The 10621-nt window shown below is 48.2% G+C and overlaps 4 protein-coding genes across 4 annotated transcripts; 3 read left to right on the top strand and 1 right to left on the bottom strand.

The window, feature by feature from the left end:
* The first annotated feature begins 17 nt into the window (after nucleotides 1-17).
* On the top strand, nucleotides 18-2463 carry FOIG_01548 (beclin 1). Its single transcript, XM_031198511.1, has 2 exons — nucleotides 18-456; nucleotides 507-2463. The coding sequence occupies exons 1-2, from the start codon at nucleotides 372-374 to the stop codon at nucleotides 1880-1882; spliced, it is 1461 nt and encodes a 486-aa protein (XP_031074278.1). The 5' UTR covers nucleotides 18-371; the 3' UTR covers nucleotides 1883-2463.
* Nucleotides 2464-2493: 30 nt separating this feature from the next.
* Nucleotides 2494-3118, top strand: FOIG_01547 (uncharacterized protein; the record flags this gene model as incomplete). The annotated part of the gene is made up of 2 exons (XM_031198510.1): nucleotides 2494-2859; nucleotides 2916-3118. Exons 1-2 carry the CDS (start codon nucleotides 2583-2585, stop codon nucleotides 3116-3118), a joined length of 480 nt encoding a protein of 159 aa, XP_031074277.1. The 5' UTR covers nucleotides 2494-2582.
* A 602-nt stretch (nucleotides 3119-3720) lies between these two features.
* Nucleotides 3721-7186, top strand: FOIG_01546 (uncharacterized protein). Its single transcript, XM_031198509.1, has 2 exons — nucleotides 3721-4616; nucleotides 4671-7186. The coding sequence occupies exons 1-2, from the start codon at nucleotides 4385-4387 to the stop codon at nucleotides 6905-6907; spliced, it is 2469 nt and encodes an 822-aa protein (XP_031074276.1). The 5' UTR covers nucleotides 3721-4384; the 3' UTR covers nucleotides 6908-7186.
* Nucleotides 7187-7231: 45 nt separating this feature from the next.
* Nucleotides 7232-9763, bottom strand: FOIG_01545 (uncharacterized protein). Its single transcript, XM_031198508.1, has 4 exons — nucleotides 8604-9763; nucleotides 8171-8556; nucleotides 7798-8118; nucleotides 7232-7743 (listed from the first exon to the last, which is right to left on the bottom strand). The coding sequence occupies exons 1-4, from the start codon at nucleotides 9510-9512 to the stop codon at nucleotides 7296-7298; spliced, it is 2064 nt and encodes a 687-aa protein (XP_031074275.1). The 5' UTR covers nucleotides 9513-9763; the 3' UTR covers nucleotides 7232-7295.
* Nucleotides 9764-10621: the final 858 nt, after the last annotated feature.

Below are 10621 nucleotides of genomic sequence, written 5' to 3'. Positions count from 1 at the left end.
TATCATGTGGACGCTATCAACCTTTGATAGCTTCATGTGACCTTGTGAAAGAATATGAAAGCCAGGCTTAGTTGTGATAGATCTTTCTTTGTAATTAGTTTCTTTTCTTTACTTGTTGTGTAATGAAGTATATAGCTTATTCTAAATTTCTCCATATGATTCTGTACCCTGTGATCAACTGCGCACTGGCTCGTGGCTCCCAGTGCTAAACATAACCCGACGTCACCGCTAAGACATCCACATCTCACTCTGTCCATTTCTTTACTTTCCCTACCTTTCCCACCAACGACACGGGACTCTTTCTTAAAAGCTCTGTACAGCGCATTCATCCAGCAACCGTTCTCGAACAATGCCTGCTCGCTAACCCAAGTATGAACTGCCAGATATGCCGCCAGCCTCTCAGGCTGGACGGATCCCTCGAGGACCTCAATCCAGCCGCCTACGATGTGCTTGTTTGTATGTGGCCTGATCCTTTTTCTGCGCATGTATCTGACCTCGCTCGCCAGCATCTACATCTCCCCAAACCCTCAAGAAATCATCTGTGACGAGCCCACCGATTACGCAACCACAAGAGCAAGCGCGCAAGTCTCTATACGAAACAGTCTCCAGAAATACCGGGCCACCGACGTTCAAGCGCAACCATGGAGGGCATCCCCGCGATTTCTCTATGTCTTTCGTTTTATTGTCAGAGTCCCAGATGACTCAACCGAGTCAGCCTCCAGAATCTCACGCTATGCCAACAGCATTGCGCCGTGCCAGCTCTGCCAGAAGTAATGGGGATAATGTTGACGCGCCTGTGGGAAACGAGATGGATAGGGTCAACCGACTTTTCGAAATTCTATCTGCGCGATCCGATATCGACCACCCTATCTGTGTTGAATGTACGGAAATGCTTGTCGAGGGCCTACAGAAGAAGCTAGAGGTTGCTTCACGCGAAAGAGACGCCTATGTTAAACATCTTAAGGAGGCGAAAGCAAACAAACCAAGCGAAGAAGACATGAAAGCTCAAGAGGAAGCGCTGAGAAAAGCTGAGCAGGATAGAGCAACAGCTATGGAAGAGCTGAAGAAGCTGGAGTCGGAAAAGACTTCCTTAGATGAGGAGCTCGTAGCTCTTGAGGAGGAGTCGCGACAACTGGACAAAGAGGAGGAGAAGTTCTGGAGGGAACGAAACGAGTTTGCTACAAAGATGGGTGAATTCCAGGCGGAAAAGGACAGCATCAACGCCAAGTACAGCAACGATTCCCAGCTCCTAGAAAAGCTGCAGCGATCTAACGTATATAACGACACCTTTTGTATCAGCCACGATGGGAGCTTTGCGACAATTAACGGTCTTCGGCTTGGTCGTCTCTCTAACAAACCGGTAGATTGGCCAGAAATCAACGCCGCGTGGGGACACGCACTGCTACTCTTGGTTACCGTTGCGGACAAACTTTCCTACAGATTCGATGGATATGACCCGCAGCCTATGGGAAGCACGTCAAGAATCATCCGATACGAAGTACCAAGCCCTTCTTCCAGTCGACTAGGCAGTCGCGCTGTCAATGCCCCCCCAAAGAAGCATGTACTTGAGTTGTACAGCTCTGGAGATATGCCTCTAGGATTAACATTCATGCACCGACGCTTTGATAACGCCATGGTTGGGTTCCTGGAGCTTGTACGACAGCTGGGCGCGTATGTCCATAGGCAAACAGATGCAACTGGCACACCTCTTAGCTTGCCATATAAGATTGACGGTGACAAGATTGGCGATGTCAGCATCAAACTCGGCATTGCGCAAGATGATGGATGGACGAAGGCGTGCAAGCTGACATTGACGTGTTGTAAGTTTCTGCTCGCGCACGCCAGCAACGTCACTTCCAACGCAAGAAATGGTGGGAACTGAATAACTCCGCCGCTAGTCGACTGAAAGAACTTGGGGTTCTCTGATTTAGGTTCTCTTGTGTCTCCCTTAGGTACTAAAAGTGGTGGAGTTTAGGACAAGCTGGATGGCGTTATAGGGTGGAAATTGAGCATAGAGGCTGCGTCCCTTCTGTCGTATAGAATTATTTGGCATCATAAATGGCAATGAGGTGACAGTCCTTTTTGCCTGTCTGCCTGTCTGCCTCATTTCCAAAAAAGCGCAAAAATTGCAATTGTGTGTTCCAGCCCGTATCATACGAGAGTGGTGCCTTCTCGTCACCCATTGCTGGCACGTCTGCTTTCTGTATAGAGGTTCACTTTTCGCTTTGTAGGTACCTAGGAAGGCCGACGCCTTCTGATTGTGCTTGTCCAGTACTTAGCAACAGACCAAGCTAAACCAGGAGCTTGAGCAGTCACTTATTCTTCGTGATTCATGGTCTCGCTGCACTTCTCCTTTTAAACCCTCACATCCACAACAACTCCCAACTTCTTCAACCTGAAGTATCCTCTATCGAGCACTCAAAATGGGCAAATGCGCTCATTGTGGCAAGGATTCAACCGTGGGGTGCTCCCATTGTATGGGACCTCCAGAATACCAAGACGGAGATGCTGTCACTACCTTCTGATGCAGCCCTGAATGCCAGGCAGCTCACGAGCCAACTCATCAAGAGTATTGCTACAACATGCAACGACGGAAAACTCTTTTACGTACAGCCAAGCTACTCAAAGCAGCACTTTTGGCGTACAAGGAGGTTGTGTATGACATTCATGTGACAAAAATCGAACATGACGAAGACTCCGGAACTCTGGTCCTCATGCACACCCCGAACCGAATTGAGCGCCATCTTTTCCCGAGTCACCTCACCCGTATTGAAAATCACAAAGAAGCTGCTCTTCTAGTAAACCAGTGTACTATGTCGATTTCTCTCCTTGGTCCGATGACCAGGGGTCTCTTGGTCGGTAGGTCAAGCCGTCTATTCTGATCCAGGGTCATCCTGCTAACAGACATCGATTAGGAATTGTCTCTCGAATGGATGTCGCCATTGTTGAGATCCGGAATCCCCCCCTCCCTATCAGATTTCACCCCCCTGGTGGCATCATGACCGACAGGGTGTTCCATACCATTGTCGAAGCGACGTTGGACTCATCAGGGGAACGATGGTTGATCGACATCACAGGCTGTCAGTATGGCTTCCGGGATATTCTGCTTCCCCTCTAGAAATACATTACACAGAACAACTGCTCCTCGTATGAGCTGCTACAGCCTTACGGTCACACTGAAACCACCGACCAGGACGAGCTTCCATGTTCGCCGTTCTTCATACTCACAGGAGGGCCCAATGAACAACAGTTGGCAGACATTGAAATTGAGAAAGGTTATCGTCGACACTTCGCCACTCTAGTTCGCGCATTATTTCATCAAGGATTGACTCAGGGGTCTGACGCTCACTTTGCAGCCATTCTCGATGATTTGGCCCACAGAGGGATCACACACATGTCAAGTTATCAACCTCATCTGGGGGCATATCAGGAGAGGACTACGCACTGAGAGCTCTCTGCTGGCTTGCTTGCTTGGGTTCAGATGGGTTGGCGGGAACACACTGGACTAGTTCCGATGGTTGGCTGCATAAGGTAGCCAAAGGCTTACTACGGGGCATTTTGGAAGGCAGTGCAACCTTGTGGATGGTAGCCTACTTCTGTAGGTAACCGAGAATTGAAAGTTGATTTCCTTTCTCAACCAGTCGAAAACGATTTGCTTATTTCAGAAATATTTTCAGTATCAACTGGGACAGCGACCTCAAGGCAAGGTGCTGAAAATACCTAACATCGTCTAAGGTCTATTGGCCCCTAGACTGAATAAACTGTTTGGTGGAGTAATGATCTGGGAGCTTACCCAACTTCATACTATAAATCCCCCGCACATCAAAAGACAGATCCACTTTTGACCTTCAGCAATGCCACTTAAGGCTGCATAGGGCTGTGCTGCAGCTGGCATGCCCAATATCTCCACATCACTCCATATGCTACACCCAGGGAGCAAGAAAACTTCAGACATTGAAAGAGGATGCCAAAATGAGCTTGTCAGAGAGTCCCCTAAGCTTAGGCAATTTTAGGCAAACTTGCCTAAATCTTTCTGTCATCTAGGATTGAGGTCCTAGGGTTTCTTGCCTCCCTATAGGCTACTCCAGAACTGCGTTACACTTGCTCAAGGCAAACAACCTGGGGCTTGAAACTAGGCGTTGCTGCCTTGACTGGTACCATAGCTAATAATAGGGGAACCCCTTGATTGGGTAGACTTTTTCTCAATACCATGATAGGCCAGTCTCAGCTTACACAGCTTTGTCAATTGCTCTATAAAGCAGACAGAATGCTCACAGTTTCTCCTCTGGTCGGCTCAGACCCTCAGACCCTCTTGACATAACTGTCTTTTGACTTTAGTGTCTTTTGTATTTCCCTATAAGTTTGTTTGTTCTTCAGAAGCATCATGGATACTCCTCAGCCTCATGAAGTCAACGTCGTCGATGGCGATGACTCCAGCTCCATTGTGAGCTTCGAGGATATCCCCCCCAGGTCCAGGCCAAGATATAGACATAGTCCGCACATGGCCTCTATGCCCAGGGTGTGCCCAAAAACAGAAATTCTTAAGATTGATGGCAAAGTGCCAGACGTCCTTCATGTGGTCAAGTATCTCGGTTGGCAAAATAATGTCATAGAATGTCAGTCTTCAGCCATGTATCCTCTATGGTGATGTCGAGCTAACCGTATAGTAGGCCGCCAGAGCCCTGTAGCTTTCAAGAATGTTCCCCCGTATGGATTCAATGGCGATATCAACCTTGTTGTCGATGACGATGCAACTGGAGATGAGAAACCCGTTATCGAGATCATAACGAAGGTCTTACCCCGGAGCCGATCCCCCATCCCTATCCACCGTCGATCTCGAGGTCCTCGAGACCAGGAAGACAGGCCGATTACCGAAGCATTCGAGAACATTGATTATCGCTACGACAATCTCTACCCAGATGAAGGTCAAGATCCCGAAGTTCCTGGTCCAGAAATTTCACGTCCCTTCATGATCATTCATTCAGATCACCTTATCAATGCCCTTAAGGCCGTAGTAGCCTACTATCCTTACGTCAGCTTTGACGGCAAGCCTGTCAAGATCAATGCCCCTTACCGGGTCCTCTACCATCATCGACAGGAGCTCGCCCGTTACAAGGATCACCAACCATTGGCCCATGATTCTGATTACGCCGCGACTACATCTAAGCATATCGACGTTCTCCTCAAATTCCTTGACGATAACCTCGGCGATGAGATCCGTCGTGAAGAGGAGCGTCATCAACTTGCTACCCCTAGAGCTACCTTTGATCTCTTTTGGCTTCTGCTCAAGCCAGGTGAAGTCTTCTACGCAAAGCGCTATGATATCTGGACCCCATATGTCATTAGCAGTGTCACCATGGGGCAGGGACACAGCAGCTCCTGTGATGTGTACAACATTAATTGCTGGATGCTCGAGTCAAACGGTACAAAAGTCAATCGCTTCATGTTCAGCTACAACCTCTCTCCCTGGCTTGGTGAGCAAGCCATCGGGAGCCTTTCCATCATTCCTGCAGCTTTTTGGCCTGAAGATCTCGAAGCCCAAGGCGGAATTACAATGAGGGAAAAGAACATTGCCCTAGGCAAGCTCTATTGGGAGCTTTTGAAGCGACCAACTTACATGGAATACGAGGGGCTTCTTGTGAATTCTGGGCCGAGCAACAGACAATGCCGTGGGCCAACCGGCTTCATGTGCGGCCGTGTTATATGTGATGCCCCTGGATTTGATACATTCTATAATCAAGGGCCCGATAACATGCGCGCGGGTCGCTACCACCGCATCCCAGTTTACAATGAAACCGCGCCTCCTTCCAAGGACCATCTTCCCAAGGATCTCCCGCGATGTGGCTGCGATGCCTGTATGGCAAGCCGCCCAAACTATAGTACCGAAAGCCCGTATCATGGATTCGAAGACCTTGATCCTACCCAAGACTCTCCCCCAGATAGCGACCTCTTCTATCTTGTGTGCAGCAAGACTATGCCAGGATTCCTCCTTGGCGACCGACGATGGGGTCACTTAAGCATCGCCAACCTGAAGCAGCTGAAGACGGACAAGGAAGCTTTCAAGTATCTTGTTCTTGACGATGAGATCAAGATGACTGTTAAGGCCTTGATTGGAAAGTTTGCTGCTGACTTGGGAGACGGGAAGCTGTCCCCTTGGGGTAATGACTTTGTTAAGAACAAAGGAGAAGGCCGAATCTTCCTGCTCCATGGTGCACCTGGCGTTGGAAAGACATGCACCGCTGAATGCGTCGCCGAGCTTACCAATCGGCCTCTTATTTCACTTACTAGTGGTGATCTCAGTGTTGACTCGTTCAATGTTGAGGCCAACTTGAGCTACTTCCTTGAGCTTGGCCAACGCTACGGTGCTCTTGTCCTCCTTGATGAAGCGGATATCTACCTCGAGCGCCGTCGCTCTAAGGATATTACCCGGAACGGGCTTGTATCTGTGTTTCTTCGGGCCCTCGAGTACTATCGTGGAGTTCTCTTCCTGACCACCAATCGTGTTCAGTCATTTGATACTGCATTCCTCAGCCGTATTCACGTCGCACTGCATTACAAGAGTCTTACTCACGAGGACTGTGAGCGCATCTGGACTCATAACTTTGATCGCTTGAGCCGAGATTCAAACGGTTTGATCCATGTCTCTGGTGCGGCTCGCGAGTTTGTGTGGAATAGCCAAGATGTTCGTAGTCTCAAGTGGAATGGGCGAGAGATTCGCAACGCCATGCAAACAGCCCTCGCTCTGGCCGAGAATGAGGCTCAAGAGGAGAATTCCGAGCGGGTTACAATCAGTGAGAAGCATCTCAGGGCTGTTGTGAAGATGAGCCGTGGATTCCGCGACTACATCAAAACTGCAGTTCCCCTTGAGGGATTTGAGAAGACTCTCAACGATTCCGACGAGGAGTGAGACAAAGAGACTCAAATTATCTCTTTTTATGTGTGTAATTGTGATTTTATTGCTTTCATCGAACGATATATGTAGTGAAGGCAATCTATCAGGCAGGCTCAGCGTCGATTCAGGAGTCTCTTTATTAGTACCTTAGTCAGTAACGATTTATGAACCCCAGATTGAATACAAACGAACTTCATGATTTACATAAAGTTTTGTGACGATAGCAAGATGCAACCGGCGAAATACAAACAAGTGCGAATGATCCTACAGGGTCTTCCATCACCTCTACCAGAGTATACTAAACCTAGTGATCTATTATCTGAAAAACTGAAGTTTACAACAAGCTATGTATATTAGGAGATCATTCAATTATTACTTATAAACTAAGTTGATGCATTATTGTTCATACTTGGTGATACATATGTCTCAAAATTTCGGCCATCTGCCCAACGTCAACAGCATCCACTGCCCAACGCTCCAGTGTGTGTATTGCAAGTTCAATGAGCATCTGCCACTCATCAGGAGGATGAATTCGGTGCGGATTAGAGGCAGCAGCAAGAACGATACAGGCGCTTAGGAAGATCTTACGAGATATTAGCCATGTACCGCCATGACGCCCTTGGAAAGCGAGACGATGGATCATTTTGGCGCAGATATCGAGTTCTTTGAGCGCAAGGATATGCGCCTGAGGAAAGACAGGATCATCTTGAGGACAGTGCAGCAGGTAATAAAAGATAGGGCGAAGCGTATACTCTTGCCAAAGGGATGCCCTGCCTTGAAGAGCAGATGCAAATTCCTCTTCTGGAAGTTTATCGTTTTCAAACTGAACTGCAGCAGGAAGATGGTAATGCCTGAAACTCGGTGCGTCAGCTTTGTAGGCCACGTTAAGTCAAGTAGAAACTTACCACTGCGATATCTGTTGCTCAGATTCATGGTACTGACGAATCAAGTATGTTGGGTGCTTCATCCAATACTCTTCCCCATTTCTGTACAAAAGGTTCAAGGTCTCGTCTACCGTACGCCGGATGGAAATTTCGGACAGGTAGTAGTACCACCCTCGCTCGTCAACATAGCGTTGCTCTTCATCCTGATCGATATGCGAGCCTTCACTTCTTGGAGTCTGTCCAGTTCCAGCTAATAGGCCTTCCGGGGGTGTTGGAAGCGGCTCTGGGTATGAGAAACTCTCGAGGGCACTTGGTCGCAATCCTAGTTCAAAGACAAGCTCACTGCAAACGAATCAACACTCAACTACCAAATATATCGGTGGTTATTACTGACCTTTCTGCTCGAAAGCAGGTCCAGAAGAGTCTCTGCTCTAAATGATAGTCTGCTGGGTTGTTTTGCCGAAAAGGTACTCGAGGTCTTTCACCACGCTGGCGCAGATGAATCTCCAGACGGGAACAGGCTTGTTGAACGTAGTACCAGGCCCTCAACGGGCGAAAGGCAAATTTCTCGAATATGGTCGCCAAGACAAAGCACTGAATATCTTCAATAGTATTCCCAAGAAGACCCATCCTCTTTTGCGCTGCTGCATAGTATGGTTCAGCCCTGGGACCCTGGTCGGGGTCGTCTCTTTGTCGAAGCTGCTCCCGAGTTGGCGGGACAAGATACTCATTTGGCTTTATCCAAAAGCCAGTATATTCAGCCAGAGCACATGACAAAAGCTATAATTGTTAGGTTGATAGGATATGAAGAAAAGTGGCGGGCTTACAACGAGGCAGGATGAAGTGTCCCATTTCAGACCATTTTCTTCTGTAGTACGAGCATGCCTTATGAGTTGCTGTCCGTCCAGAACCGGATTTCGGGGATGCACATGTGCAAGAAACTTTCGGCACAGGGTGACAAATGAGGATTCATCGATACCCTTCCCAGTACTGTTTGGTTTCTGTACACTGCTTTCTTTGTACCCCGGACTTAGTGGGAACGAGTCAACGTCACGGGCATCGCTCGGGATAATGTTGCAGAGTGCCGGCCATTGAAGCAGGGATTCACAACGTAGAGCAGCAAAGGGAAGTCGTTCAGATTCGTACGGTTGCACTTGTGATGCCTTTTGTGTTTCGTATTGTGCACCAGCAGAGAACCTTGTCCATGGACTGCCAGCTGCAGGTGTCTGGGGGGCTTCGGTATTAGTGAGTATAGGCTCAATGTCTGAGAAAGGTTGAGGTGAGTCGTTGGTCTTCTGGAGTATCTCCTTTATTTCATCCAGGCGGTCCAGTATTTGACGATTGGAAACTGCATCTTCCACCCCCTCATCTCCCGTCTCACTGTCTGCGTCTAAATAGATGCACTTGGCTCTATGCCGCACGCAAAAGCCACATGTTGGACGAACATTATCGCACTTTGTCTTACGGACACGGCAGAATTGACAGGCTGTCACAGCGCGTTTCCTGCGAGTAAAGTCGGTGGTGGTCAGTCGCCGCTGTCGTTTTCCCGATCCTTGGGATTGGGCATCGTCGTGATCTTGACCGTCTTGGGTGGTGGGTTCCTCGGGCGAGTTGCAGGAGAAGCCCGGCGATGTTGCAGATGTGGTCGGTAACACGGTTGTTGTACTGTCTCTTATGATGGGCGCACGAAGGTCGAATGAATATGACATTGGGATCCGAGAGTTTGTGCCGGTCATGATGGACGTCCATTCATACAAGAATTACTGGCTCTTGACATCCATCCATTTATTCATTCATTGACGGCGGAGGCGGGGAAGAACGGACGGAAGCCCGAGGTTGGAGAAGCCGAAGCGGGCAAAGGTCATCCAGAAGTTGGGTCCTCCGAAGGCGCCAATTTCTGTTTTGAAACCATTTTTGGGGTATCATGGAAGACCATAATTGCCCGCGGTACAAGCTGGAAGGCGTCATCGCCTTTTGCCATTGCGGCATCACCTCATGTGGATGTGATAAAGAGTGGAGTTTTGGTGTTCCACTACGAGTTTGAGCTTTTGAGTACATCGATCTCGGTTTTATCCAGAATACATGTGTTTGAAATATGTGACGTGTGTTCGAAGTGAGAGAAACCTTTAGGTTGCTGAATTGCGGTGATGTAAACATAAGTAAGAGGAGCCAATATCATCAATATGCATAGACCTGCCCGTGGTGTTCCCTCCAAGTTGACATCTCTCCGTACTCTCTTACCTCGGGTTGGATAGACTTATGAAAATTGTCCAAGAATGAAAGATAGAAATGGGATTTGGATACAACGGCTGTGAAATCTGAATAAAGTGTGCATTCATCTGGTAGATAATAGATGAAGCCTTTCACCGTCCCTTCAACATACCCCACTGTCGATCGGAAAAGGACTGTTAGATACACGATACCCAGTCGAGCCATTGCAGAAGTAACTACTACTATAAGCAGGTAACCTTGTATAAACGGTTCGTGTGAAGTTTAGTGGTCGCCTAGCTGATCCCTGCAGTTCGTAGCCAAACAATATGTACTGATCAGAAGTTATCTCAAACTACCGCAATTATCAAGGGCATAATCCTGGCATGGCGATGGATAATGCCGTACTTTCTGTATATTTGATTCGGACGCCTCACTCCAAAGTTTTGTTAAATGTTCGATAGTGTCAGACTCCAGATATTTTCTTACTACGTTGACTATATGTCCTAGACCTCGTATGGGTGCTTTCTACACCCTGTGCCAACCAATAATGCATGTCTCAGGGAACCATCTAAGCTTAGCTTGATGAGTCACGTCGCCGAGAACTCTGAATGGGTGTTGATATAGTTCAACAAGG

Source organism: Fusarium odoratissimum, assembly GCF_000260195.1.
Source record: "Fusarium odoratissimum NRRL 54006 unplaced genomic scaffold supercont1.1, whole genome shotgun sequence".
NCBI classification, from domain to species: Eukaryota; Fungi; Ascomycota; class Sordariomycetes; order Hypocreales; family Nectriaceae; genus Fusarium; species Fusarium odoratissimum.
Note: the sequence above shows the minus strand (reverse complement) of the source record. Positions and strands in the feature narration are given on the sequence as shown.

Excerpts from the sequence above, each read along its gene's own strand:
- FOIG_01545 (XM_031198508.1), bottom strand. The coding sequence starts at position 9,512 with ATGACCGGCACAAACTCTCGGATCCCAATGTCATATTCATTCGACCTT. Across the intron at positions 8,557-8,603 it reads ACACTTCATCCTGCCTCGTT|CTTTTGTCATGTGCTCTGGC; the intron begins GTAAGCCCGCCA and ends TAACAATTATAG. Across the intron at positions 8,119-8,170 it reads ACCTGCTTTCGAGCAGAAAG|TGAGCTTGTCTTTGAACTAG; the intron begins GTCAGTAATAAC and ends ATTCGTTTGCAG.
- FOIG_01546 (XM_031198509.1), top strand. The coding sequence starts at position 4,385 with ATGGATACTCCTCAGCCTCATGAAGTCAACGTCGTCGATGGCGATGAC. Across the intron at positions 4,617-4,670 it reads GCAAAATAATGTCATAGAAT|GCCGCCAGAGCCCTGTAGCT; the intron begins GTCAGTCTTCAG and ends ACCGTATAGTAG.
- FOIG_01548 (XM_031198511.1), top strand. The coding sequence starts at position 372 with ATGAACTGCCAGATATGCCGCCAGCCTCTCAGGCTGGACGGATCCCTC. Across the intron at positions 457-506 it reads CGCCTACGATGTGCTTGTTT|CATCTACATCTCCCCAAACC; the intron begins GTATGTGGCCTG and ends CTCGCTCGCCAG.